The sequence below is a fragment of the Embiotoca jacksoni genome, unplaced genomic scaffold (assembly GCF_022577435.1).
Source record: "Embiotoca jacksoni isolate LCO1_2020_lvr unplaced genomic scaffold, fEmbJac1.0.p SCAF_19, whole genome shotgun sequence".
NCBI classification, from domain to species: domain Eukaryota; kingdom Metazoa; phylum Chordata; class Actinopteri; family Embiotocidae; genus Embiotoca; species Embiotoca jacksoni.
The window spans coordinates 5963139-5988473 of record NW_027185329.1 but is presented as its reverse complement, the minus strand read 5'-3'; the positions used below and the strand labels follow the sequence as shown (position 1 = coordinate 5988473).

Genomic DNA, 25335 nt, shown 5'->3' with positions numbered 1-25335 from the left:
GACTTTTTTTTTTTTAATTTTAAAGATAGTTAAGCAAAAATGTCTTCTTGGCAAGGAGTAGGACGAGCTGCATGACAACAAACATCAATGTAAATGATTATGAAACATGCGATGTCTTACAGTAATCCATTTGGATGCTTTGTTTCTATCAGTACAAATACATTTGCACTGGCTCTACTTCCTTTTTCATTTTTGTTTTCCATCGGGCAAAAATTGTTGGTAGTACTTGGCCGATACTAAAAGGTGATGTGAGAACAATGCATTGGTTGATCAGAGAGAATCATCACAATAACTGCGTTGCTGTGTGCGCAAAATGGGACATCCTGTACAACATATTGTTATAACGAAGCTACTGTAGCCTCCGAAATCTTTTTTTAATTCAGGGGACTAGTCGATTAGGTAGTGGTGCAGTGGTTAGCATTGTCGCCTCACAGCAAAAAAAGGTTCGAATCTGGGCCGGGGCCTTTCTGTGCGGAGTTTGCATGTTCTCCCTGTGCCCGCGTGGGTTCTCTCCGGGTACTCTGGCTTCCTCCCACCATCCAAAGACATGCACCTAAGGTTAATTGGTGGTTCTACAAATTGCCCTTAGGTGTGAATGAGAGCGTGAATGGTCTTTGTTTCCGTCCGTCTCTGTGTGTTGGCCCTGTGATGGACTGGTGACCTGTCCAGGGTGTAACCCTGCCTTCGCCCAATGCGAGCTGGGATAGGCTGCAGCCCCCCAGATTATTATTGATTGAATCAAATATTTTAAAACACGAGTAGTACACGTCAAATCAGATTTAATTGTCACCACATTTTTTTGCTCTGAATTACAGATTTATTTATTTTTCACAGGAAAACTAAGAAATTAATTCAAACTAAAAAACCTGAGGATTATTATTGTTACTATAAAGTTCACAGTTCAGTAAATGTGCATGTCTAGCTCAAAGTCAAATTCTTATCATTTCCATGAACTATAAAGAGATGTGAACTTCATGATTATAAGGAAACTGTAAAGAATTCATCACACAAATCAAAGTGGTCACAGTCGGAGGTTTCATTGAAAAATACAATAAAACTAACAGCAGGGTGATCAGAGCAAAATCCCATTTCCACCAGTCTCAGTATTTCTGGGTGACGACTTCTGTTTGGCTCACAAACGCAGTTGGAGGTGGGCTGGCCATCATCACCGGAGCAGGCGCAAACATAGTTGGAGGTGGGCTGGCCATCATCACCGGAGCAGGCTGCATGTTGACGACAGTTTGAGACTGCATGTTGATGACAGTGGGAGTCTTTTTCTGATGTCTTAACTCGCGATGCATCTGACACCAGTTGCACCATCCGCAGAAACAGGAAATCAGGATGTCGTTACACAGAGAACCCTGCGCAGAACCAAAGCATTACTTTATTTTGTATTCAACATGTCATGAAATTCAGTGCAGGTCAGCATGTCGTGCGTCTTACCTTGATGCCATGTCTGTTGCGTATGGCACTCCGTAGAGACAAGCCCGCCGGAGGAACAAACAGAGGAATCCCACAGGCTGCCAGTGCAGCAGGGCTGCAAATGTCACACAAGGGGAGACAGTAGTTCTCTCCAAATCTGTTGGAAACAGTGCAGGCAAGACAAGGGCAGCACCAGAAACCGTAGCAGCCTGAAAAAAACACAAAGACATGAAGCAACAGAGCGCTACAAACTATCTTAACATGCTGTCAGGCCTTTTAATACAAAAATACGTGTTAAGTTGGATTCTTACAAGAATTGATCTCCTCAAAGCAGTCAAAGATACCACTGTCCCAGTCTGTCAGGGGCTTTTCTGCCATGTTGAACTTCAGCCACAGACACTAAAGAATACCCTGTGAAATTAGAGTAGAGCACAAAAATATTACAATAAAATATATAAATATTGAAATAACAAAACAAACAGCAACAAAAAAAAAAAAATCACATTTATTGAAGTCTGTAGGCAGAAGCACTATCAGACATGGAAATAATATAAATTATTATGTACAGTATTAAAAAAACTTTAAAGAATTTAAAATATATTAATGTTACTGTAAAGTTCCTAAACTATGACAGAGTTTTCGGGCAAAAGTGAGAAAAAAATGAGAGGAAGATTTATTTTTCTTTTTTTGCATTTTGAGAGTGGAAATGAAACTGCAGAAAATAAAGTGGAAATGTTGTATGCCTGATTCTAATACTGAAACTTTGATTTGATTCTAGACATTTTGGATTTTTATCCTCAAAATGCAAAATACAAGAAAACTTTCCATCTCTCATTTGTTTGCTTACATGTGGCCTGAATACTCCGTAGTAATAATTAGAACAGTTGTCTCTTTCTTATAAAGGGCTTAAAATGATAAATTAAGACAATCTAGTGCTCCCATAGGTAAACTTTCCCAGTATGTCTTGTTAACAAACCTAAAGCTCTCACCTGCTGCAGTCGGACACCTTCCTGGATCTTCTGTGACTGAATCAATGAGAGGATAAGTCGTGGATTAAGAGTGGCATGTCCTCACTGTGGTCAAATGCAAAGAATGCTGCCAAACCTGAATCTATCGGAACAAAGAAATAAAATCATAAGGGTAGGCTGAGAATAGCGTGTCTTGTCTTTTAACTATTACAAGTCAGTTTTGAGCAAACATAGATGGTTGGTTGACATGTCTCAAATAGTGGATTTTTGGAAAATAAAATCCCAATATTTTGGAGGAAACCTTTCCTGTTTTTGTCTGTTTGATTGCAGGATAGTTATTAACATTTCTGTTCAAGATGCTCTTTGGATTTTAACAGAAAATCCAAATTATCTTTATTATGTTTTTGTTTTTTTAATCTTAAGCATCTTAGAAATTTCCATCTTTGACTTTGACCTGGATGTTACCTTCAAGAAGAACAGGTGAAAGCAAAACGCTCTGGTTATTTAATTCAGTTTCATTTTTCTTGAAGGCCATCCCAGGTTTCACTTTCTAAAACCTTTGCGTGGCCACTATGCGGGGAAATAGTTGACTTTGGCTCCCTCCAGAGATGGTATAAATAAATACAACGTCGGCTATATTTGGAAAGCAATGCACTCTGTTTACTTCAAGTAAACAAGCGGCCGAAATGAGTTTCCTCCGTAGGGTGGCCGGGCTCAGCCTTAGAGATAGGGTAAGGAGCTCGGACATCAGTCGGGAACTTGGAGTTGAGGCGCTACTCCTTTGCGTTGAAAGGAGTCAGCTGAGGTGGTTCGGGCATCTGATCAGGATCCTCCTGGGCGCCTCCCTCTGGAGGTTTTCCGGGCACGCCCAACTAGCAGGAGACCCCGGGGAAGACCCAGAATACGGTGGAGGGATTAAATCTCCCAGCTGGCCTGGGAACACCTCGGGATCCCCCAGGATGAGCTGGAAAATGTTGAAGGGGAGAGAGAAGTCTGGGTCAGCTTGCTTGGCCGGATGAGCACCTCCACCAGATCCCGGATAAGCGGAAGAAAATGGATGGATGGATGGATGATTGAATCAAATATTTTAAAACACAAGTAGTACACGTCGAATCAGATTTAATTGTCACCACATTTTCTGCTCTGAATTACAGATTTATTTATTTTTCACAGGAAAACTAAGAAATTAATTCAAATAAAAAAAAAAACAACAACCGAGGATTATTATTGTTACTATAAAGTTCACAATACAGTAAATGTGCATGTGGAGCTCAAAGTCAAATTCTTATCATTTACATGAACTATAAAGAGATGTGAACTTCATGATTATAAGGAAACTGTAAAGAATTCATCACACACAAATCAAAGTGGTCACAGTCGGAGGTTTCATTGAAAAATACAATAAAACTAACAGCAGGGTGATCAGAGCAAAATCCCATTTCCACCAGTCTCAGTATTTCTGGGTGACGACTTCTGTTTGGCTCACAAACGGAGTTGGAGGTGAGCTGACCATCATCACCGGAGCAGGCTGCATGTTGACGACATTTTGAGACTGCATGTTGATGACAGTGGGATTCTTTTTCTGATGTCTTAACTCGCGATGCATCTGATACCAGTTGCATCATCCGCAGAAACAAGAAATCAGCATGTCGTTATACAGAGAACCCTGCGGAGAACCAAAGCATTACTTTATTTTTTATTCAGCATGTCATGAAATTCAGTGCGTGTCGTGCGTCTTACCTTGATGCCATGTCTGTTGCGTATGGCACTCCGTAGAGACAAGCCCGCCGGAGGAACACACAGAGGAATCCAAGCGAATAACATTGAAACACAGCTGCAAATGTCACACAAGGGGAGACAGTAGTTCTCTCCAAATCTTTTGGAAACAGTGCAGGCAAGACAAGGGCAGCACCAGAAACCGTAGCAGCCTGAAAAAACACAAAGACATGAAGCAACAGAGCGCTACAAACTAACTTAAGTTGCTGTCAGGCCTTTTAATACAAAAATACGTGTTAAGTTGGATTCTTACAAGAATTGGCCTCCTCAAAGCAGTCAAAGATAACGCTGTTCGCAGTGCGAAAGGGATTTAAGGGCCTGTAAGCAAACCTTAAAAGAAATGCAATAAAAGACAACAAAGCTTTTTTACCATCTGACTTTATTGTTGACTTTAAAAGACTTTTGAGTCCCCTCGTAAACCTACCAGTATGTCTCTGAATCTGGTGCTCTAAGTCTCTGTGTGAGTCAACAACAACAGGAAGTATCCTTTAAAAGAAACGTGCCCTTACGGGATTAATAAAGTAACTATTTATCTGTCTATCTATCTTAAGGAAATTAGTTGGAGCTTAAAAAGTGAACTTGCTTGCATACATATGTGCGGCAAAGAAAATTGAAGGTGGGACAGTTTTGTGACTGCAGAGTACCTTCAGTAAATAGTTTCCAGGTGACTGACATTGTGAGTGATTTGAATGGGATCCAAGAGAATGTGATGGTCTGACATTGTTTGCTCTGCAGGGAATGAGCTGTTGTCAACAGCGATGGTAAACCAGCTTTTCTTGCTCGGTAGCCGTGCTTCCTGGAACACTGATATATTCTGTGACAGCACAAAAGAGGAATGACATCAGTCACTGTTCACTTCGCTTCATGAAGACATTGTTTTTAGTATCTACTGTAACTTTATATCAAACTTTACTATCTTTGTTTTTGACTGTCACAGTCCAGTGCGGCTCAGACGACATATTCTTAAAAGATAAACAGTTTGTCATAATAATGGAAATTATGTATATTTATGATAGCATTTTTGTTGTTTTCATAATGTGGAATTATTATCATAATTATCATAATTAGGTAGGTAGGTAGGTATTTACTTTATTAACCCCCGATGGGAATTTTTTTTCGCTACAGCAGCATACAGAAGCAATAAGATAATAATAGAAATAATAGAATAAAATAATAGAATAGAATAATATAATAATAGAAAAGCAATAAAATAAAATAGCAGAAAATAGCAGTAAAAAATATAAATATAAAATGCACAGTATATACAGTACATTATATATCTATATATATTATATACAACAAACCAAGAAACACAGTCAACATATATATATATATATATATGTATATATATATATATATATATATATATATATACATATATACTGTATATATACAGTACAGTATATATCTATATATATTATATACAAACAAACCAAGAAACACAGTCAACAGTGTTATTGTACTGTGATGGATTTTGTCAGAGGTGAGTTATTGTACAGTCTTATTGCAGTGGGCAGGAATGATGTCCTGTATCGGTCCTTGTGACAGTGGAGCTGGAGGAATCTTTTAGAGAAAGTGCTCCGCTGTCCCTGCAGCAGGTGGTTGAGAGGGTGGACAGGATTATCCAATATGGACAATAGTTTGTTCAGCGTCCTCCTCTCCACCACCTTTTCCAGGCTGTCCAGTTTGTAGCCGATGATGGAGCCGGCCTTCTTAACCAGTTTGTTAAGTCTGTTGGTGTCACCGGCTCCAACGCTGCTCCCCCAGCAGACCCCAGCGAAGTACAATGCACTGGCCACAACAGACTGGTAGAACATCTCCAACATCTCGCTGCACACATTGAAGGATCGAAGTTTCCTCAAGAAAAAGAGTCGACTCATCACCTTCTTGTAGACAGCGTTGATGTTGGTCTTCCAGTTCAGTCTGTTGTCGATGGACACACCCAGGTACTTGTACTCCTCAACCATGTCCACCTCCTCTCCCAGAACTTTCAGCGGTTGTGGAGCCGTCGCCTTCCTCCTGAAGTCAACCACCATCTCTCTGGTCTTGGCCACGTTCAGGAGTAGGTGATTTCTACCAGCCCACTCCACAAAGTCCTCCACTACTGCCCTGTACTCATCCTCCCGTCCATCCCTTATACATCCTACCACTGCAGAGTCATCAGAGAACTTCTGCAGATGGCAGGACTCTGAGTTGTACTGGAAGTCAGTGGTGTATAAGGTGAACAGAAAGGGAGACAGAACAGTTCCCTGTGGAGCTCCAGTACCACTGACCACCGTATCAGACAGCACACTGCCCAGACGGACAAACTGTGGTCTGCCTGTCAGGTAGTCATTGATCCAGGAGACGGTGGGCGCGTCCACCCCCACCACCCGCAATTTCTCACTCAGTAGCAGTGGTTGGATGGTATTGAATGCACTGGAGAAATCAAAGAAAGTGATTCTCACAGATTCACCGGTTCCATCCAGGTGAGACTGAGCTCGTTGCAGCAGGTAGATGATGGCGTCGTCCACTTCCACACGAGGCTGGTACGCAAATTGCAGAGGGTCCAGAGAAGATTTCACCAGCGGCCTGAGGTGGGCCAAGACCAGCCTCTCCAGCACCTTCATCGCATGAGATGTGAGGGCAACCGGTCGGTAGTCGTTGAGGCCAGATGGAGTCGTCTTCTTGGGGACAGGAACCAGGCAGGACGTCTTCCACAGCACCGGGACCTCCTCCTGCTTCAGGCTCAGGTTGAAGAGGTGTTGTAGGACCTCAGCCAGCTGGACGGCGCAGGTCTTCAGGACCACGGGGCTGATGCCGTCAGGTCCTGCAGCCTTGCGCTGGTGGATTCTCTCCAGCTGTCTCCTAACCTGGCCAGTCGTCACAGAGAGGGGGGTGAGGTGTGTGTGTGTGTGTGTGTGTGTGGGGGGGGGGGGGGGGGGGGGTCGATGGAGGAAGTGCCCTTTGAGATTGAGGGCTCTATGCAGTTCACCAGGGGGCGCAGAGGGGGGAGGGGGGGAGGCAGCAGAGGTGTTTGGGAGGTGGGAGGTGTGGAGGAGACAGATGAGGGTGGTGAACTAAACCTGTTGAAGAAACAGTTTAGTTCATTTGACCTCTCCAGGGAGCCCCCTGGTTGTCTCTCTCTCCCCTTGAACCCAGTAATCTCCTTCATACCGGTCCACACAACCCTCACGTTGTTCTGCTGGAGTTTGGCCTCCAGCTTCCTCCTGTAGGAGTCCTTGCACTCCTTGAGCTTCTCCTTCAGGTGGCGCTGCACTCTCCTGAGCTCCTCCCTGTCCCCAGCGCAAGAATAATAATAATTATTATCATAATTATGATAATAATAATTATTATCATAATTTCATAAGTTGGTCCTCCAATGTGATTATTGACACTGCAATTTTTTTGGACAGCTGATTTCCAAGAGCTTAAAACTGCAGTGTGAAATTCTTATTTTTTTTAGTATTTGACAAAGCTTTTGAAACATACCCACAAACGGACTGGGACAGGTAACTTCACAGCGTGTGGTCATTTTAGTGGTGTATGATCACGTCCTCGCAAATAGGTGGAATTGCTCAGTCTGAAACCTATGGTTTATGACACGTTTGTGCCGCTTAGAGACTTTTGAGAATCTGACTTTAAACACTTGAGAAACGAAACAGAAAAAGTAGGATACAAATAAAAAATGAGGCTCATTGGCTCTAATTTAATCATTTTTATTGATTGAATAAAATATTTTAAAACACGAGTCGTACACGTCAAATCAGATTTAATTGTCACCACATTTTTTGCTCTGAATTACAGATTTATTTATTTTTCACAGGAAAACTAAGAAATTAATTCAAATTAAAAAACCTGAGGATTATTATTGTTACTATAAAGTTCACAATTCAGTAAATGTGCATGTGTAGCTCCAAGTCAAATTCTTATCATTTACATGAACTATAAAGAGATGTGAGCTTCATGATTATAAGGAAACTGTAAAGAATTCATCACACACAAATCAAAGTGGTCACAGTCGGAGGTTTCATTGAAAAATACAATAAAACTAACAGCAGGGTGATCAGAGCAAAATCCCATTTCCACCAGTCTCAGTATTTCTTGGTGACGACTTCTGTTTGGCTCACAAACATAGTTGGAGGTGGGCTGGCCATCATCACCGGAGCAGGCGCAAACATAGTTGGAGGTGGGCTGGCCATCATCACCGGAGCAGGCGCAAACATAGTTGTAGGTGAGCTGACCATCATCACCGGAGCAGGCTGCATGTTGACGACAGTTTGAGACTGCATGTTGATGACAGTGGGAGTCTTTTTCTGATGTTTTAACTCGCGTTGCATCTGACACCAGTTGCACCATCCGCAGAAACAGGAAATCAGGATGTCGTTACACAGAGAACCCTGCGCAGAACCAAAGCATTCATTTATTTTGTATTCAACATGTCATGAAATTCAGTGCAGGTCAGCATGTCGTGCGTCTTACCTTGATGCCATGTCTGTTGCGTATGGCACTCCGTAGAGACAAGCCCGCCGGAGGAACAAACAGAGGAATCCCACAGGCTGCCAGTGCAGCAGGGCTGCAAATGTCACACAAGGGGAGACAGTAGTTCTCTCCAAATCTGTTGGAAACAGTGCAGGCAAGACAAGGGCAGCACCAGAAACCGTAGCAGCCTGAAAAAACACAAAGACATGAAGCAACAGAGCGCTACAAACTATCTTAAGTTGCTGTCAGGCCTTTTAATACAAAAATACGTGTTAAGTTGGATTCTTACAAGAATTGATCTCCTCAAAGCAGTCAAAGATACCACTGTCCCAGTCTGTCAGGGGCTTTTCTGCCATGTTGAACTTCAGCCACAGACACTAAAGAATACCCTGTGAAATTAGAGTAGAGCATAAAAATATTATAATGAAATATATAAATATTTAAATAACAAAACAAACCAAAAGAAAAGATCACATTTATTGAAGTCTGTAGGCAGAAGCACTATCAGACATGGAAATAATACGAATTATTATGTACAGTGTTAAAAAACTTTAAAGAATTTAAAATATATTAATGTTACTGTAAAGTTCCTAAACTATGACAGAGTTTTCGGGCAAAAGTGAGAAAAAAATGAGAGGAAGATTTATTTTTCTTTTTTTGCATTTTGAGAGTGGAAATGAAACTGCAGAAAATAAAGTGGAAATGTTGTATGCCTGATTCTAATACTGAAACTTTAATTTGATTCTAGACATTTTGGATTTTTATCCTCAAAATGCAAAATACAAGAAAACTTTCCATCTCTCATTTGTTTGCTTACATGTGGCCTGAATACTCCGTAGTAATAATTAGAACAGTTGTCTCTTTCTTATAAAGGGCTTAAAATGATAAATTAAGACAATCTAGTGCTCCCATAGGTAAACTTTCCCAGTATGTCTTGTTAACAAACCTATAGCTCTCACCTGCTGCAGTCGGACACCTTCCTGGATCTTCTGTGACTGAATCAATGAGAGGATAAGTCGTGGATTAAGAGTGGCATTTTAAATGTTGTCAAATGCAAAGAATGCTGCCAAACCTGAATCTATTGGAACAAACAAATTAAATCATAAGCATAGGCTGAGAATAGCGTGTCTATTGTCTTTTAACTATTACAAGTCAGTTTTGAGCAAACATAGATGGTTGGTTGACATGTCTCAAATAGTGGATTTTTGGAAAATAAAATCCCAATATTTTGGAGGAAACCTTTCCTGTTTTTGTCTGTTTGATTGCAGGATAGTTATTATCATTTCTTTTCAAGATGCTCTTTGGATTTTAACAGAAAATCCGAATTATCTTTATTATGTTTTTGTTTTTTTAATCTTGAGCATCTTAGAAATTTCCATCTTTGACTTTGACCTGGATGTTACCTTCAAGAAGAACAGGTGAAAGCAAAACGCTCTGGTTATTTAATTCAGTTTCATTTTTCTTGAAGGCCATCCCAGGTTTCACTTTCTAAATCTTTGTGTGGCCACTATGCGGGGAAATAGTTGACTTTGGCTCCCTCCAGAGATGGTATAAATAAATACAACGTTGGCTATATTTGGAAAGCAATGCACTCTGTTTACTTCAAGTAAACAAGCGGCCGAAATGAGTTTCCTCCGTAGGGTGGCCGGGCTCAGCCTTAGAGATAGGGTAAGGAGCTCGGACATCAGTCGGGAACTTGGAGTTGAGGCGCTACTCCTTTGCGTTGAAAGGAGTCAGCTGAGGTGGTTCGGGCATCTGATCAGGATCCTCCTGGGCGCCTCCCTCTGGAGGTTTTCCGGGCACGCCCAACTAGCAGGAGACCCCGGGGAAGACCCAGAATACGGTGGAGGGATTAAATCTCCCAGCTGGCCTGGGAACACCTCGGGATCCCCCAGGATGAGCTGGAAAATGTTGAAGGGGAGAGAGAAGTCTGGGTCAGCTTGCTTGGCCGGATGAGCACCTCCACCAGATCCCGGATAAGCGGAAGAAAATGGATGGATGGATGGATGATTGAATCAAATATTTTAAAACACAAGTAGTACACGTCGAATCAGATTTAATTGTCACCACATTTTCTGCTCTGAATTACAGATTTATTTATTTTTCACAGGAAAACTAAGAAATTAATTCAAACTAAAAAAAAAAAAAAAAAACCTGAGGATTATTATTGTTACTATAAAGTTCACAATACAGTAAATGTGCATGTGGAGCTCAAAGTCAAATTCTTATCATTTACATGAACTATAAAGAGATGTGAACTTCATGATTATAAGGAAACTGTAAAGAATTCATCACACACAAATCAAAGTGGTCACAGTCGGAGGTTTCATTGAAAAATACAATAAAACTAACAGCAGGGTGATCAGAGCAAAATCCCATTTCCACCAGTCTCAGTATTTCTGGGTGACGACTTCTGTTTGGCTCACAAACGGAGTTGGAGGTGGGCTGGCCATCATCACCGGAGCAGGCGCAAACATAGTTGGAGGTGAGCTGGCCATCATCACCGGAGCAGGCGCAAACATAGTTGGAGGTGGGCTGGCCATCATCACCGGAGCAGGCTGCATGTTGACGACAGTTTGAGACTGCATGTTGATGACAGTGGGATTCTTTTTCTGATGTCTTAACTCGCGATGCATCTGACACCAGTTGCACCATCCGCAGAAACAGGAAATCAGGATGTCGTTACACAGAGAACCCTGCGCAGAACCAAAGCATTACTTTATTTTGTATTCAACATGTCATGAAATTCAGTGCAGGTCAGCATGTCGTGCGTCTTACCTTGATGCCATGTCTGTTGCGTATGGCACTCCGTAGAGACAAGCCCGCCGGAGGAACAAACAGAGGAATCCCACAGGCTGCCAGTGCAGCAGGGCTGCAAATGTCACACAAGGGGAGACAGTAGTTCTCTCCAAATCTGTTGGAAACAGTGCAGGCAAGACAAGGGCAGCACCAGAAACCGTAGCAGCCTGAAAAAACACAAAGACATGAAGCAACAGAGCGCTACAAACTATCTTAAGTTGCTGTCAGGCCTTTTAATACAAAAATACGTGTTAAGTTGGATTCTTACAAGAATTGATCTCCTCAAAGCAGTCAAAGATACCACTGTCCCAGTCTGTCAGGGGCTTTTCTGCCATGTTGAACTTCAGCCACAGACACTAAAGAATACCCTGTGAAATTAGAGTAGAGCACAAAAATATTATAATAAAATATTGAAATATTGAAATAACAAAACAAACCAAAAAAAAAAAATCACATTTATTGAAGTCTGTAGGCAGAAGCACTATCAGACATGGAAATAATATGAATTATTATGTACAGTGTTAAAAAACTTTAAAGAATTTAAAATATATTAATGTTACTGTAAAGTTCCTAAACTATGACAGTTTTCGGGCAAAAGTGAGAAAAAAATGAGAGGAAGATTTATTTTTCTTTTTTTGCATTTTGAGAGTGGAAATGAAACTGCAGAAAATAAAGTGGAAATGTTGGAAATAAAGTGGAAATGTTGTATGCCTGATTCTAATACTGAAACTTTGATTTGATTATAGACATTTTGGATTTTTATCCTCAAAATGCAAAATACAAGAAAACCTTCCATCTCTCATTTGTTTGCTTACATGTGGCCTGAATACTCCGTAGTAATAATTAGAACAGTTGTCTCTTTCTTATAAAGGGCTTAAAATGATAAATTAAGACAATCTAGTGCTCCCATAGGTAAACTTTCCCAGTATGTCTTGTTAACAAACCTAAAGCTCTCACCTGCTGCAGTCGGACACCTTCCTGGGTCTTCTGTGACTGAATCAATGAGAGGATAAGTCGTGGATTAAGAGTGGCATGTCCTCACTGTGGTCAAATGCAAAGAATGCTGCCAAACCTGAATCTATCGGAACAAAGAAATAAAATCATAAGGGTAGGCTGAGAATAGCGTGTCTATTGTCTTTTAACCATTACAAGTCAGTTTTGAGCAAACATAGATGGTTGGTTGACATGTCTCAAATAGTGGATTTTTGGAAAATAAAATCCCAATATTTTGGAGGAAACCTTTCCTGTTTTTGTCTGTTTGATTGCAGGATAGTTATTATCATTTCTTTTCAAGATGCTCTTTGGATTTTAACAGAAAATCCGAATTATCTTTATTATGTTTTTGTTTTTTTAATCTTGAGCATCTTAGAAATTTCCATCTTTGACTTTGACCTGGATGTTACCTTCAAGAAGAACAGGTGAAAGCAAAACGCTCTGGTTATTTAATTCAGTTTCATTTTTCTTGAAGGCCATCCCAGGTTTCACTTTCTAAAATCTTTGCTTGGCCACTATGCGGGGAAATAGTTGACTTTGGCTCTCTCCAGAGATGGTATAAATAAATACAACGTCGGCTATATTTGGAAAGCAATGCACTCTGTTTACTTCAAGTAAACAAGCGGCCGAAATGAGTTTCCTCCGTAGGGTGGCCGGGCTCAGCCTTAGAGATAGGGTAAGGAGCTCGGACATCAGTCGGGAACTTGGAGTTGAGGCGCTACTCCTTTGCGTTGAAAGGAGTCAGCTGAGGTGGTTCGGGCATCTGATCAGGATCCTCCTGGGCGCCTCCCTCTGGAGGTTTTCCGGGCACGCCCAACTAGCAGGAGACCCCGGGGAAGACCCAGAATACGGTGGAGGGATTAAATCTCCCAGCTGGCCTGGGAACACCTCGGGATCCCCCAGGATGAGCTGGAAAATGTTGAAGGGGAGAGAGAAGTCTGGGTCAGCTTGCTTGGCCGGATGAGCACCTCCACCAGATCCCGGATAAGCGGAAGAAAATGGATGGATGGATGGATGATTGAATCAAATATTTTAAAACACAAGTAGTACACGTCGAATCAGATTTAATTGTCACCACATTTTCTGCTCTGAATTACAGATTTATTTATTTTTCACAGGAAAACTAAGAAATTAATTCAAACTAAAAAAACAAACAAACCGAGGATTATTATTGTTACTATAAAGTTCACAATACAGTAAATGTGCATGTGGAGCTCAAAGTCAAATTCTTATCATTTACATGAACTATAAAGAGATGTGAACTTCATGATTATAAGGAAACTGTAAAGAATTCATCACACACAAATCAAAGTGGTCACAGTCGGAGGTTTCATTGAAAAATACAATAAAACTAACAGCAGGGTGATCAGAGCAAAATCCCATTTCCACCAGTCTCAGTATTTCTGGGTGACGACTTCTGTTTGGCTCACAAACGCAGTTGGAGGTGGGCTGGCCATCATCACCGGAGCAGGCGCAAACATAGTTGGAGGTGAGCTGACCATCATCACCGGAGCAGGCGCAAACATAGTTGTAGGTGAGCTGACCATCATCACCGGAGCAGGCTGCATGTTGACGACATTTTGAGACTGCATGTTGATGACAGTGGGATTCTTTTTCTGATGTCTTAACTCGCGATGCATCTGACACCAGTTGCACCATCCGCAGAAACAAGAAATCAGCATGTCGTTATACAGAGAACCCTGCGGAGAACCAAAGCATTACTTTATTTTTTATTCAGCATGTCATGAAATTCAGTGCGTATCGTGCGTCTTACCTTGATGCCATGTCTGTTGCGTATGGCACTCCGTAGAGACAAGCCCGCCGGAGGAACAAACAGAGGAAACCCAGCGAATGACATTGAAACACAGCTGCAAATGTCACACAAGGGGAGACAGTAGTTCTCTCCAAATCTTTTGGAAACAGTGCCAGCAAGACAAGGGCAGCACCAGAAACCGTAGCAGCCTGAAAAAACACAAAGACATGAAGCAACAGAGCGCTACAAACTATCTTAACATGCTGTCAGGCTTTTTAATACAAAAATACGTGTTAAGTTGGATTCTTACAAGAATTGGCCTCCTCAAAGCAGTCAAAGATACCACTGTCCCAGTCTGTCAGGGGCTTTTCTGCCATGTTGAACTTCAGCCACAGACACTAAAGAATACCCTGTGAAATTAGAGTAGAGCACAAAAATATTACAATAAAATATATAAATATTTAAATAACAAAACAAACCAAAAAAAATATCACATTTATTGAAGTCTGTAGGCAGAAGCACTATCAGACATGAAAATTATATTAATTATTATGTTTTTGGGCAAAAGTGAGAAAGAAATAAGAGGAAGATTTCTTTTTCTTATTTTGCATTTTGAGAGTGGAAGTGAAACTGTAGAAAATAAAGTGGAAATGTTGTATGCCTGATTCTAATACTGAAACTTTAATTTGATTCTTGACATTTTGGATTTTTATCCTCAAAATGCAAAATATAAGAAAACCTTCCATCTCTCATTTGTTTGCTTACATTTGGCCTGAATACTCCGTAGTAATAATTAGAACAGTTGTCTCTTTCTTATAAAGGGCTTAAAATGATAAATTAAGACAAGCTGGTGCTCCCAGCTGGAAGATTTTTAATTTGTTATTTGCTGATAAAAAACAATATCTGACAGAATTGTTATGTCCCTCACACCAAAATGACAACAAAAAGACACCCTCAAATCTCTTCCATCAAAAACAGTCATATACATTTGTGTTACTATTTCAGTTAACTGTAGATGCTCAAAGTCCCTTCATCGCCACTATATCTCCTTTGCAGGTATCTCCTAGAGGGATATAATCCAACACTACATCCCACTGGTACTTTAGCTAAATCACACAATTTGCTGATCCGAGAGTCATCTGTTTCTCTAATGAGGTTAACATGTTAATGATATGTCTGAATAATTCAAAGAACACGTTAATTAATTATTTTGGTCTGCACAAACTCCTTCTCGCTTCATTTTATAGGTAAACATTCCCAGTATGTCTTGTTAACAAACCTAAAGCTCTCACCTGCTGCAGTCGGACCCCTTCCTGACTCCTCTGTGACTGAATCAATGAGAGGATAAGTCGTGGATTCAGAGTGACATGTCGTCAGTTTTGCATGGGTAAATGCAAATAATTCAGCCAAACCTGAATTTATAGGAACAAAGAAATTAAATCAAAAGGGTAGGCTGAGAATAACGTGTCTATTGTCTTTTAATTGTTACAAGTGAGTTTTGAGCAAACATACAACACACGCTCTGGTTATTTAAGTCAGTTTCATATTTCTTGAAGGCCATCTCAGGTTTCACTTTCTAAAATCTTTGCGAGGTCACTACGCGGGGAAATAGCTGACTTTTGGCTCCCTCCAGAGATGGTATAAATAAATACAATGTCGGCTACATTTGGAAAGCAATGCACTCTGTTTACTTCATGTATGACCCATTTTCTGACATTTGATGACAGTTAAAGCTTTAAAAACACAAAATGTCCTCCTGCCTGACTACAGTACCGTAGCAACAAGGCCTTTGCACAGATATCTGATCTCTGACGGAGGAGTCCGTGTTATGCAAAGTGTTATTCACTTTGGCTGTTAAATCTCAGGTTTTAAAGCTGGTACTCACTATGGCTGCTCAATCTTGGGTCTTAAAACCAGAGCGATATGTAGGCTACGTGATGCCAAGATAAAAAAAAAAAAAAAAAGGATATTCAAGCATTTTCTCGTCAAGTTTTCTCAACTATTTCTGGTTCAACTTCAGTTTTTGGACAGAATTATGACACATCATACTGGCCTCACATTTTCTTCACTATGATGTGAGGTATGATTTATGGTGGAGTTAAAGACTATTACTAATCTTCCGGATTAACAGATCAATTATTAAAATCCCCCAGAAAGCAACACAGTAAACTCAATGACACAATGTTATGCGTAGTAATTCTGCATATTTTTTTCGCTGTTCATGTAACCCAGAAACAGGAAAGACACAACGACAACCATTTGTGATTCTTTACCTTAAGACCTTAGTAGCAATTCACTTTTATTGCTTTCTCAAAATTTACAGCATAGAATGATCATGATTGTTGATTATTATCATTATTGAAGCATTGTAAAACTGAAATTTACTGCACATGCCCTGATGCCAATTCGACAAATACATACTGCACTTGTCTTCAGTGTTTCACCGAAGTATACGAGCTCCCCGGAAAAACAAAGGAAAAAAGAAACAGGCCAAAGTCCAAACCAAATAACAATCAGCTGGACAGTAAACAAACATGCTCACACAACTGATAAATGGTCTCAGCTCAGATGGAACAGATCCAATTAGAAGCTGCAAAGCTTAGTAGGAAGCCAAAACAACTCGTTATTCAGCCCAGTGTCACAGGAAAGTGTGAAATAGACACGCCTGTCCTCCACAGCAAAACGTGAGATAGCCAGGTAACTGTCGCGTTACACTGATGGGTTTTAAGTTGTCTTCCCTGGAGAGGGCTGCATGTTGACAACAACACGGATGTCTTCTTTCGATATTTCAGCTCGACACCAGGAGCACCACACACAGACACAGGAAGTGGCGATGTCCTTGCAGAGAGTACCCTGGAGAGAAACAATTTCTAATTATGCTCTTCTTTTTTTTTTTATCATATCTTTTACTATACCCCAGTTATTATTTAGTTTTTCTAATTTGTCTAACTTCTGATTTTATTTGTCTATGAAGACTTAAAAAAAAAACAACACAAGGCTTTCATTCAAATATGAATGTGTATCAGTTTTACATGTTATACCTTGATACCATATCTGTGTCTCATGCCAACCCTCAGAGCCAAACCAGCAGGAGGCGCACACAGAGGTAACCCGAAGGCTTCCGTCACAGCAGGGCTGCACATGTCACATAACAGGAGACAGCAGTTCTCTCCAAAATGTCCTGAAACTGTGCAGGCAAGGCAGGGGCAGCATCAGAAGCCATAGCAGCCTGGAAAACAAGCACGTTTTCTTTGTAATACACAATCTAAGAATTTTTAAATGACTAAATAAGGACTCATACATTTGAGCACATTTTTTTCAACTGTGAAGAAAATATATATATATATATATATATTTTTTTTTAAATGTAATTGAAAGTTGTTCATTCTTACAAGAACTTGTTTCTTCGCAGCAGCCGAACAGGCCAGTGTTCCAGTCTATCAAAGGTTGAGCTGTCATTGCTGCACGTTCAAAAAAAAATCTGTTAACGCACAGAAATCAGTGCAGAGTAAAATACAATTTAGTAGCAGAATTTACGTTTTTCCCAACACTTACTCATTGTTTAGAGTCTGGTTAGATTAATTTGCAAGCTAATTTTGATATCATTAAGCATTAAATTCAATCATGTTCTGTGTATGACACCTGTTTCAAATTCTAATTGATTTATATTATTCTGTTTATGTGGTTGCGACCATATGAGGCTTAGCACCTAATTTAGCAACTTTACTTTTACTTTTTAGTTCCCACTCTCTGCATGTGCACGGCATTTAAATGGAGTAATAAGTGAGAATGACCAGAGCACCATTGAGCAGCAGGGAGTGTCTGCGGTGTCTCGAGCTCTGGGCTTTGTAAATTCCTCGGTGGATCGGCTCCCTTTCAACTGTTAGAAATTTGCATTTCTTACAGGCTTTTAAGTGAGAGTTATGAGAAAAGCAATGAGCAGCAGGGAGCGTCTGTAGATATTTAGAGTTTTGGGTTATGTAAATGTCTTCGTTGACCATTTCTCTTAAAGTCAAAGAAAACTGCACTAAAATGCACTAAATGCTCATGATTATTTTGCATAGACTTGTCTGACTGTAGTGTGTGATATCCAACAGGTATTTGTAGAGAAAATAATTTAAAAGATTAATAGACAAAATTAATAATTATCATCCTTCCATAGTCAAATCTACAGGCTGTGTGTGAGGTTCCTCTGAGGCCATGTCACATATTTACCTTTTTACATGCATGGACCCAGTCAGAGCTGCCTCAATAAAAAAATAATTTATTTACAGATTTGATCTGTTTAATACAAATTGATACCATGTTTATTATTAGGTCCCGAGCACCGATGGTGCAAAAGCCCTATTGTTATCCAAGGAATTATTTGTCTTGTACATTATGATTATTATGATTATTATGATTATTATTATTACTACGTAAAATGATTTGCCTTTTTGGAGGCTTTATCATATTCAAAAACTCATGAAAGTTGATACACATATGTCTCCCGGCGAAAGATTTCGTATTCTAGTTGTTATTATTATTATTATACTGATGCCATAACAATCTCTTCATTTGCAGTAAGGAGCTGTTTAGTTACACTATGCTCCACACCAGTAGTCTCTGTATTTGTACAAGGTACATTTTCATGTTACAAAAATTCCTGTGGCCAGGATCTTTTGATTGAACTTCTGCAGGAGTCTCTTTCAGCTTTTATGCCATTTTCAATATAAATATCCAGCATTGTTGTCACCTCAGAAAGCTCTGAGAGGTCATGTGTTGTGAGGAGTGGCATGTCGAGCTTTATTCAGAACCTATAAACAATGCTGCAGAATCCGCCTTTGTACAGAGGTTACAGCAACACAAATTTCAATTGAACAAAATATTTTTTTAACTTTTCTTGTCCCACAAACTAAAATTTATGAACCTTATAATACTTTTTACACTGAATTTTAGAAAAAAAATTTTAGGGCACAGTATTTAAGTGTCTGAGTGCAAAATTACAAGACAGGTATCTCTTTTGCAAAATGTTAATAGAGTCTCATTTTATTTATAGAAGTACAGGTATGGCAAACCTGTCAGACACTAAAAATATTGTCTCTGTTTATACAGACACACAAACACCACACACCATACAAGATGCAATGACTGTGCAGAATTTTTTTTTAGAGGTAATAGTTTCCTTATCTTTGACTTGGATTTCAACAACTTTTTGTGTGCAATCTTCTTTGAAATCTGTCTCGTAGGATATCTGCTCAAAGCAACTCCTCTCGTAACCAATCATTTTAATGTAATTCCCTGTGTGTACACCGGGTGTCGCTGTAGAGCAGCTCAGGTAAAAGCAGGAAGGTCACTGTTGTTAGGCGTGTGTGACCCCGGAAGTGCAAAGGACCGGTGTGGCGCTAAAGTTTGTTTGTCGCGCTGTAAGTTGTGTGTTCATTTAATGCTGGAAACTGGATATTTGTTCACTGAGGAAAGAAAGGACTGAAATTGATGGAGCAGCCCTGCAGATACTTTACTCAGCTCAACGCACAGCAGCCGGTAACATCAAACAGAAGTGTGACGTCAGCCAGGTGAGTCCTGCAGCACAAACAGCTTTCCTTGGCTCCCACGTGGTTTATCTAAGTGTTACCCGGAGGCAGCTGGACTGGTTTGAGGTTCTTGGAGACGGGTGTGGTTGAGAGTGCCTGGCTTTTATCTTCAGGGTGGTTGGTTTGGATGTAAAGTGTCATTTCTGTGGCATCAGATGTTGTGTGTTGTGTTGTGTGTGTGATATTGTGTGGTGTGTGTGTGATGTTGTGTGTTGTGTGTGATGTTTTCGTTCAGATACACATCTATGTGGTTGCATCAGAGTTGTGGTTGAGAATTTTTTTTTAGAACAAGCTCAATTACATCATTGTGACTTATTCTAATAAGGCTGTAATTTATAATATGATTTACAGTTTTGATTTAGTGGAGGTAAAAATGCAATTTCTTTGTTAGGGTTTTTCAAATTTCAGTCTTGAGACACCAAGACTTGACTTGTCTCCAAATTCTCTCAAGTGTCTGTGATCAGGCTCGGTGCCAGGATGAAGTGACTGAGGGGGCAAATGTTGTTGTGTTTTTTGTGGTTTTTTTTTAAACATTAGGCTAGATTATCTTCCTGCTTTGACTATTTATGCATTTTGTTTTTCATCCCATGGTCAGCATTTTGTCCAGGTGCAACCAATTCGTGATGTTACCTTTTCCATGTGTTATGGCCATAACATGAAATTAAGATTTAAGTTAGATTGCCAGGTCGCCACCTAAGGTTGGTCTAGGTTTAATGGATCTCACTGATTACACCATGCGTAGCCTTTGAAATTCTAAAATAACAACAATAAACGACTACTACTTCAAAGTTATATCGTATATTTATTTCAAAGCGGTGGTGATGCTTGTATTAAACCTGAGTGTGCTCACACAACTTGGGGAATTGAAGCACTCTGAATGCAAAGACTCGTTCATGGATGATTCTAGGCACTGAAAGGTGACTGTAAAAACTCAGGGTCATTAAAAGAAAAAAAACCCAACAACAACCACATCATCAGATAGTTCACGTCTCTCTGCTCATACCACACAGAAACTCCCTTATCCATAGAGACCAACGTTGTTTATTTTGGCCTCGCAGCTGCTGGTAATTGAATTTTGAGATGTTTCAGTTGAACATTTATATATAAAAATAGCCAACGGGTTAAAGGTAGGATGATACATGAAAGGGACTCACCTGCATGTGGAGACACTAACTGTCAGATGATGTTTATTGTATGACGCACAAAAAGAGTTGAATAAAGGGAAATTTAATCGCCATGATGAATAAAAACTGTCAGATTAACCTCGGTTTACATCTAACAGAAAAAAAACAAAGCTTTAACACGGAGACTAAAGGTTGTCTTCAACAATTCAAACTTTTCGTCTTTCAGAATGCAAAATGTATCTTAAAGACACCTCAAATATTGAGTGGAAAAAAAACAACCTTCATTTGTTTTATTTTCCTCATTTAACATTTTTCAGGGACACTTCAGTTTTGCGTGTTGGACAGCGAACAGTTCTGTGTTTATATGTCTTCCTGTTTCCATTGAATTATGTAAGGCACCTCTTTCATGGCCGGTATAAACACGTCTATACCAGCCATGAAAGAGGTGCTTAGCTTGAATATTCAAATGCTGATGTTGAAGTAGCTGCAATAAACCTGTGTGTTAGACCAAATTGCTTATTTTGCCGAGTGCAGTCTTCATCAGCCCATCAAGGAGAGACATCAGAGTGACGCAAGAAGAGAAGAAATAACCAGAGCGTGTAAGTTTAAACTCTGTAGTGTCATTAGAAACGTCCACCTCTGTATACAGGTGGAAGCATTTTATTTTTTATTTTTTTAAATACATATTATAAATGCTTTGTATCTAAAATCTAAATCATATTTTATGTATAGCTTTTGCATTTACCAGCAAGTAAGATTTTAAACTAATTTAATTACCTGTATTTTGGAACGTATTTTGCATACAAAAACCGAAACATGTATGGCTACATAATGTATGAGGATGTAATAGGAGTCACTCCTCCTGAGATCTTTCACATGAATCTGCAGCTCCCCTCAGCTTTAGAGAGATTTTAGCTTACTCAGCTGCTTGTTTGTGGATTTAGTTATTTAAAACAAACTTAAATTTAGTTCAGTTGACATTGTGTTGACTAAAACTTGACATCTGTGTGTGTGTATACAAAAAAATGTATCACATCTTGAGGCAAAGCCAGATTATTTCCTGCTTCTATGTAGACATGCTTATCTGCGGTTTATTTTTATGTGCCGTTACTTCTGTTTGGACTGTAATTTGCATATTTCCTACCATCCTATAGTCCACATCATTACCACGGACTAAACTTTGCATATTAGAGGGCCTGTTGACAAATGTGACTGTTTTTAATTGGTCACAGAGACCAAATAATATTAGTTTCATCAAACAGAGCAGCGATGCAGTGGAGGCTGTTTCAGCTCATTTTGATGGGTAAGTGGATCATATTTCCAGCTCTACACCTCACTACATATCTTTTATAGCTAGAATCAACTGCTAAATCTGGATTCGACTGCTCACACTAATTACTCAATAACTGCAATAAAAAAAAAAAAGTGCAGGAAGTATGTGACATCAATGACATTCTTGCAATACTATCAGCACTAATTCTGAACAATGTATGTCTTTTGTTTATTTGTTTTTAGCCCAGTGTTCCTTCCTCGTGTGTCAACTGTATGAGTACCACTTTATTGAAGAGAATAAAACTTGGGATGAAGCCCGGAGCCACTGCAGAGAGAAGTATACAGACCTGGCCACGGTGCCTGACAAGAACTATATGAAGAGACTCAGAGAATCTGCGCAGATTCCCAGAAAAGACGCCTGGATTGGGCTGTACAGCACCTTCAAGAAAAACAGCAGTTGGTTGTGGCACTGGTCTCTGCCTGGGGTGGAGTTCAGTGAGACAAATTGGGGTCCCACCCTGGAGAATTGTGTGCAGATGGACTGCAGTGGCAAGTGGTTTGGCGTTGGTTGTAAAAAAGAAGAAGAATTGATCTGCTACGATGGTGAGAATGTCTGGCTTTAATGCTTTTATGTGTATTCAGCTTGTCAGTCTGTTATTTTTGTACGTATACCTCATCTTTCTTTCTTATGGAACTAAATGAAAACTTAGCTCACACATCAGCATCAATTTAGTTTTTACTAATCGAATGTGTTGATAAAATTCCACTGGTTTTTACTAATATATGAAATCTGATCCGGCACAGGCCTACCGTTTCAAAATTTTAGTTGACGGACATGATGGACAGTACCATATTATACCACTTAATAAGGCTTTTTTTCCAGTAAAACAATGACGGCATCATTATAATTTATGTTAAATTATTGTTTTGCCTGTTTTAAGTAAGAAAAGTCTCATTTAAAACAACAACAAAAAACCATGACATCCTATGATACTTGTTTGTCTTCTTATTCAACAGATAAAAATACATCCGAGAAAACATTCCATTTGATTGGGGAGAAAAAAACATGGCGAGAAGCTCAGAGGTACTGCAGAGAGGAATACACAGACCTGGTCAGTGGGATGAAACAGTTAAACAACTCAGAACTCCTGAAACTGATCAAACCTAAAGGCCAGTGGTGGATTGGCCTGTTCAGAGACACCTGGAGGTGGTCAGATGGGAGTAATTCTTCTTACAGACACTGGGAGAGTGTTCATGAGTTAAAAGAAGAGTCACATAAAACAGACCAATTCAGCAGGAAATGTGCTATGACTTTGTCAGACAAATCAGGGGAATGGAGCTCTGATGATTGCAATAAAACCAAACCATTCTTCTGCTATTATGGTGAGTTTTCTCTTTTATTGTGAATATATGTATTTATGTTTCTGGCTGTATTCTTACTTCAGGGGATGAATATTAAAAGAGGCCAAAAAAGTTTTCATAAACTTCCCAGCATGCATCACTTTCAGATTACAAATACACGCTTTTCTCCTTTAAAAACGATGAACGAGGGAGGCTGTTGTGTGTCTCTATTGCCTAGTATAATGGCAAAGCATGTAATACACCCACCAGTCCACTAGAGGGTAGCATATCTGTGTGACACATGTTGTCGCCTTGGTGTTAAAAGTAGACTCCGTGTTATATGACAAATTACAAAGGCAGTGGAGTCCTAGTAAGTGATAAGGAGGTGCAAGTTACACATTTTTGCCCAGGCTAGTGTTCACATCGGGGAGGAGGCGATGTGGATTAAAGTAACCTCATGTTGATGCGTAACCCTAATCACGTGTTTTGTTCTCCTAAACATAACCAGTTTTTCAGGCCTCTTTGAGGCAAGACAACCTACACTGACATGCTACCCTCTAGTGGACTGGTGGGAGTATTACATGAATTGGCATATCAGGTTGGTCTTTGTGTGTCAGAGGAGTCAGATGGTATTCTCGTTTATCGAAATCAAAACAATTTGAACCATGATGAAGATAAGTCTGTATTTCAGACACTTGCATGGATATTTGAAGGTTTCTGAGTGGGAATAATATTGCTGGAGGCATTCTGACCGCTAGATAATAGCTAGAACTGTAATGAGGAATTAATTTTATTCGAGTAAATGAGAAAATTAAGAGAAACCAAACTCGTCTACTTTGAATTATATAGTGGAACATAATGTGGATATGGGTTACTTTAACACAGTGTAACTTATGGTAAGCAAAAGTTTTGATTATAAAAAAATGTTATTATGTGTAAAACATGTAAATTGCATAAACTAAGAAATTTAGTTAAGTTGCTGACCTAAAGCTTTTACCAAAGTTTGTTGCCTTAAACTTTTGTGTTTTTCTCAACTTGTTTTTTTACAGTGCATTTCAAAATCTTTATCGACTCTGGATGTTCCCAAATTTACCATAACACTCTGTGTTTGTTCATGGCAGATAAATGGATCCTGATAAAATCAGAGAAGAATTGGATGGATGCCTTAGATTACTGCAGAAAGAACCACCACGACCTGGTTTCCATTACTAGTGCTGAAGAGCAGAAATTGGTGCAGGAGAAAGCCAAAGCGGCCGAGACTCCCTACATCTGGCTGGGGCTGCGCTACAGCTGCCCTCTGGATTTGTGGTTCTGGGTCAACAACAAGCCTGTCTGCTACGCAAACTACTTCCATGAGGACAGCAGTGATGAGTGTCACTTTGCTGTAGCCATGGACAGTGAAGGAAAGTGGTTAAAAAAAGCTGATAGTGACATTTTAAATTTCATCTGTTCTTTACAGTAAGTTTTAAAACCTCTGTGACTTACCATGCCTTTATATTTCTGGTCTGCAAGTAGGTACACAAATTGTGTTGAAATTGCAACCTAAAAATATTGATAAAAAAAAAAATGGAATTTGTGTTTTTCTGTTTCCTTGCCCAAGCTAGGAGCATCTGCCAGGTGATAATAATTTATTCTTGTTGTAACTGTTGTATTTTATTCATCATTTTAAAGGGTCTTATTGTATTCTGTTGTGTAGTTATGACAGAATGAGACTATGTTGTTTTACTTGGGACACTCTTTACTTATTGCTTAAGATCTGGTGATGGTTATAATATGTTTCTTTTTGTTTATATTTATCTGTGTAGTGTTGTATCTCAAATTGTTGTCCCCAATTGTTTTCCCCGAGTCCGTTG

The 25335-nt window shown here is 39.7% G+C and overlaps 4 protein-coding genes across 4 annotated transcripts; 1 reads left to right on the top strand and 3 right to left on the bottom strand.

Moving 5' to 3' along the window:
- Window positions 1-762: 762 nt before the first annotated feature.
- LOC138200472 (cornifelin homolog) lies at window positions 763-2453 on the bottom strand. Its single transcript, XM_069153183.1, has 4 exons — window positions 2412-2453; window positions 1734-1833; window positions 1444-1631; window positions 763-1361 (listed from the first exon to the last, which is right to left on the bottom strand). Exons 2-4 carry the CDS (start codon window positions 1798-1800, stop codon window positions 1101-1103), a joined length of 516 nt encoding a protein of 171 aa, XP_069009284.1. The 5' UTR covers window positions 1801-1833; window positions 2412-2453; the 3' UTR covers window positions 763-1100.
- Window positions 2454-7848: 5395 nt separating this feature from the next.
- On the bottom strand, window positions 7849-10482 carry LOC138200470 (uncharacterized). The gene is made up of 5 exons (XM_069153181.1): window positions 10229-10482; window positions 9587-9622; window positions 8917-9016; window positions 8628-8815; window positions 7849-8545 (listed from the first exon to the last, which is right to left on the bottom strand). The coding sequence occupies exons 3-5, from the start codon at window positions 8981-8983 to the stop codon at window positions 8240-8242; spliced, it is 561 nt and encodes a 186-aa protein (XP_069009282.1). The 5' UTR covers window positions 8984-9016; window positions 9587-9622; window positions 10229-10482; the 3' UTR covers window positions 7849-8239.
- Window positions 10483-10666: 184 nt separating this feature from the next.
- LOC138200469 (uncharacterized) lies at window positions 10667-12483 on the bottom strand. Its single transcript, XM_069153180.1, has 4 exons — window positions 12384-12483; window positions 11695-11794; window positions 11406-11593; window positions 10667-11323 (listed from the first exon to the last, which is right to left on the bottom strand). The coding sequence occupies exons 2-4, from the start codon at window positions 11759-11761 to the stop codon at window positions 11018-11020; spliced, it is 561 nt and encodes a 186-aa protein (XP_069009281.1). The 5' UTR covers window positions 11762-11794; window positions 12384-12483; the 3' UTR covers window positions 10667-11017.
- A 9655-nt stretch (window positions 12484-22138) lies between these two features.
- Window positions 22139-25086, top strand: LOC138200655 (L-selectin-like). Its single transcript, XM_069153536.1, has 5 exons — window positions 22139-22172; window positions 22385-22636; window positions 23159-23389; window positions 24601-24892; window positions 25083-25086. The coding sequence occupies exons 1-5, from the start codon at window positions 22139-22141 to the stop codon at window positions 25084-25086; spliced, it is 813 nt and encodes a 270-aa protein (XP_069009637.1).
- The last annotated feature ends 249 nt before the right edge of the window (window positions 25087-25335 follow it).

What these genes read in the sequence shown, in the direction of transcription:
- LOC138200472 (XM_069153183.1), bottom strand. Translation starts at nt 1,800, where the DNA reads ATGGCAGAAAAGCCCCTGACAGACTGGGACAGTGGTATCTTTGACTGC. An exon ending in CTTTGAGGAGATCAATTCTT is followed by an intron (nt 1,632 to 1,733) that starts GTAAGAATCCAA and finishes TGTTTTTTTCAG; the next exon opens with GCTGCTACGGTTTCTGGTGC. An exon ending in GCAACAGACATGGCATCAAG is followed by an intron (nt 1,362 to 1,443) that starts GTAAGACGCACG and finishes GGTTCTGCGCAG; the next exon opens with GGTTCTCTGTGTAACGACAT.
- LOC138200470 (XM_069153181.1), bottom strand. Translation starts at nt 8,983, where the DNA reads ATGGCAGAAAAGCCCCTGACAGACTGGGACAGTGGTATCTTTGACTGC. An exon ending in CTTTGAGGAGATCAATTCTT is followed by an intron (nt 8,816 to 8,916) that starts GTAAGAATCCAA and finishes GTGTTTTTTCAG; the next exon opens with GCTGCTACGGTTTCTGGTGC. An exon ending in GCAACAGACATGGCATCAAG is followed by an intron (nt 8,546 to 8,627) that starts GTAAGACGCACG and finishes GGTTCTGCGCAG; the next exon opens with GGTTCTCTGTGTAACGACAT.
- LOC138200469 (XM_069153180.1), bottom strand. Translation starts at nt 11,761, where the DNA reads ATGGCAGAAAAGCCCCTGACAGACTGGGACAGTGGTATCTTTGACTGC. An exon ending in CTTTGAGGAGATCAATTCTT is followed by an intron (nt 11,594 to 11,694) that starts GTAAGAATCCAA and finishes GTGTTTTTTCAG; the next exon opens with GCTGCTACGGTTTCTGGTGC. An exon ending in GCAACAGACATGGCATCAAG is followed by an intron (nt 11,324 to 11,405) that starts GTAAGACGCACG and finishes GGTTCTGCGCAG; the next exon opens with GGTTCTCTGTGTAACGACAT.
- LOC138200655 (XM_069153536.1), top strand. Translation starts at nt 22,139, where the DNA reads ATGCAGTGGAGGCTGTTTCAGCTCATTTTGATGG. An exon ending in GTTTCAGCTCATTTTGATGG is followed by an intron (nt 22,173 to 22,384) that starts GTAAGTGGATCA and finishes ATTTGTTTTTAG; the next exon opens with CCCAGTGTTCCTTCCTCGTG. An exon ending in TCTGCCTGGGGTGGAGTTCA is followed by an intron (nt 22,637 to 23,158) that starts GTGAGACAAATT and finishes CTTATTCAACAG; the next exon opens with ATAAAAATACATCCGAGAAA.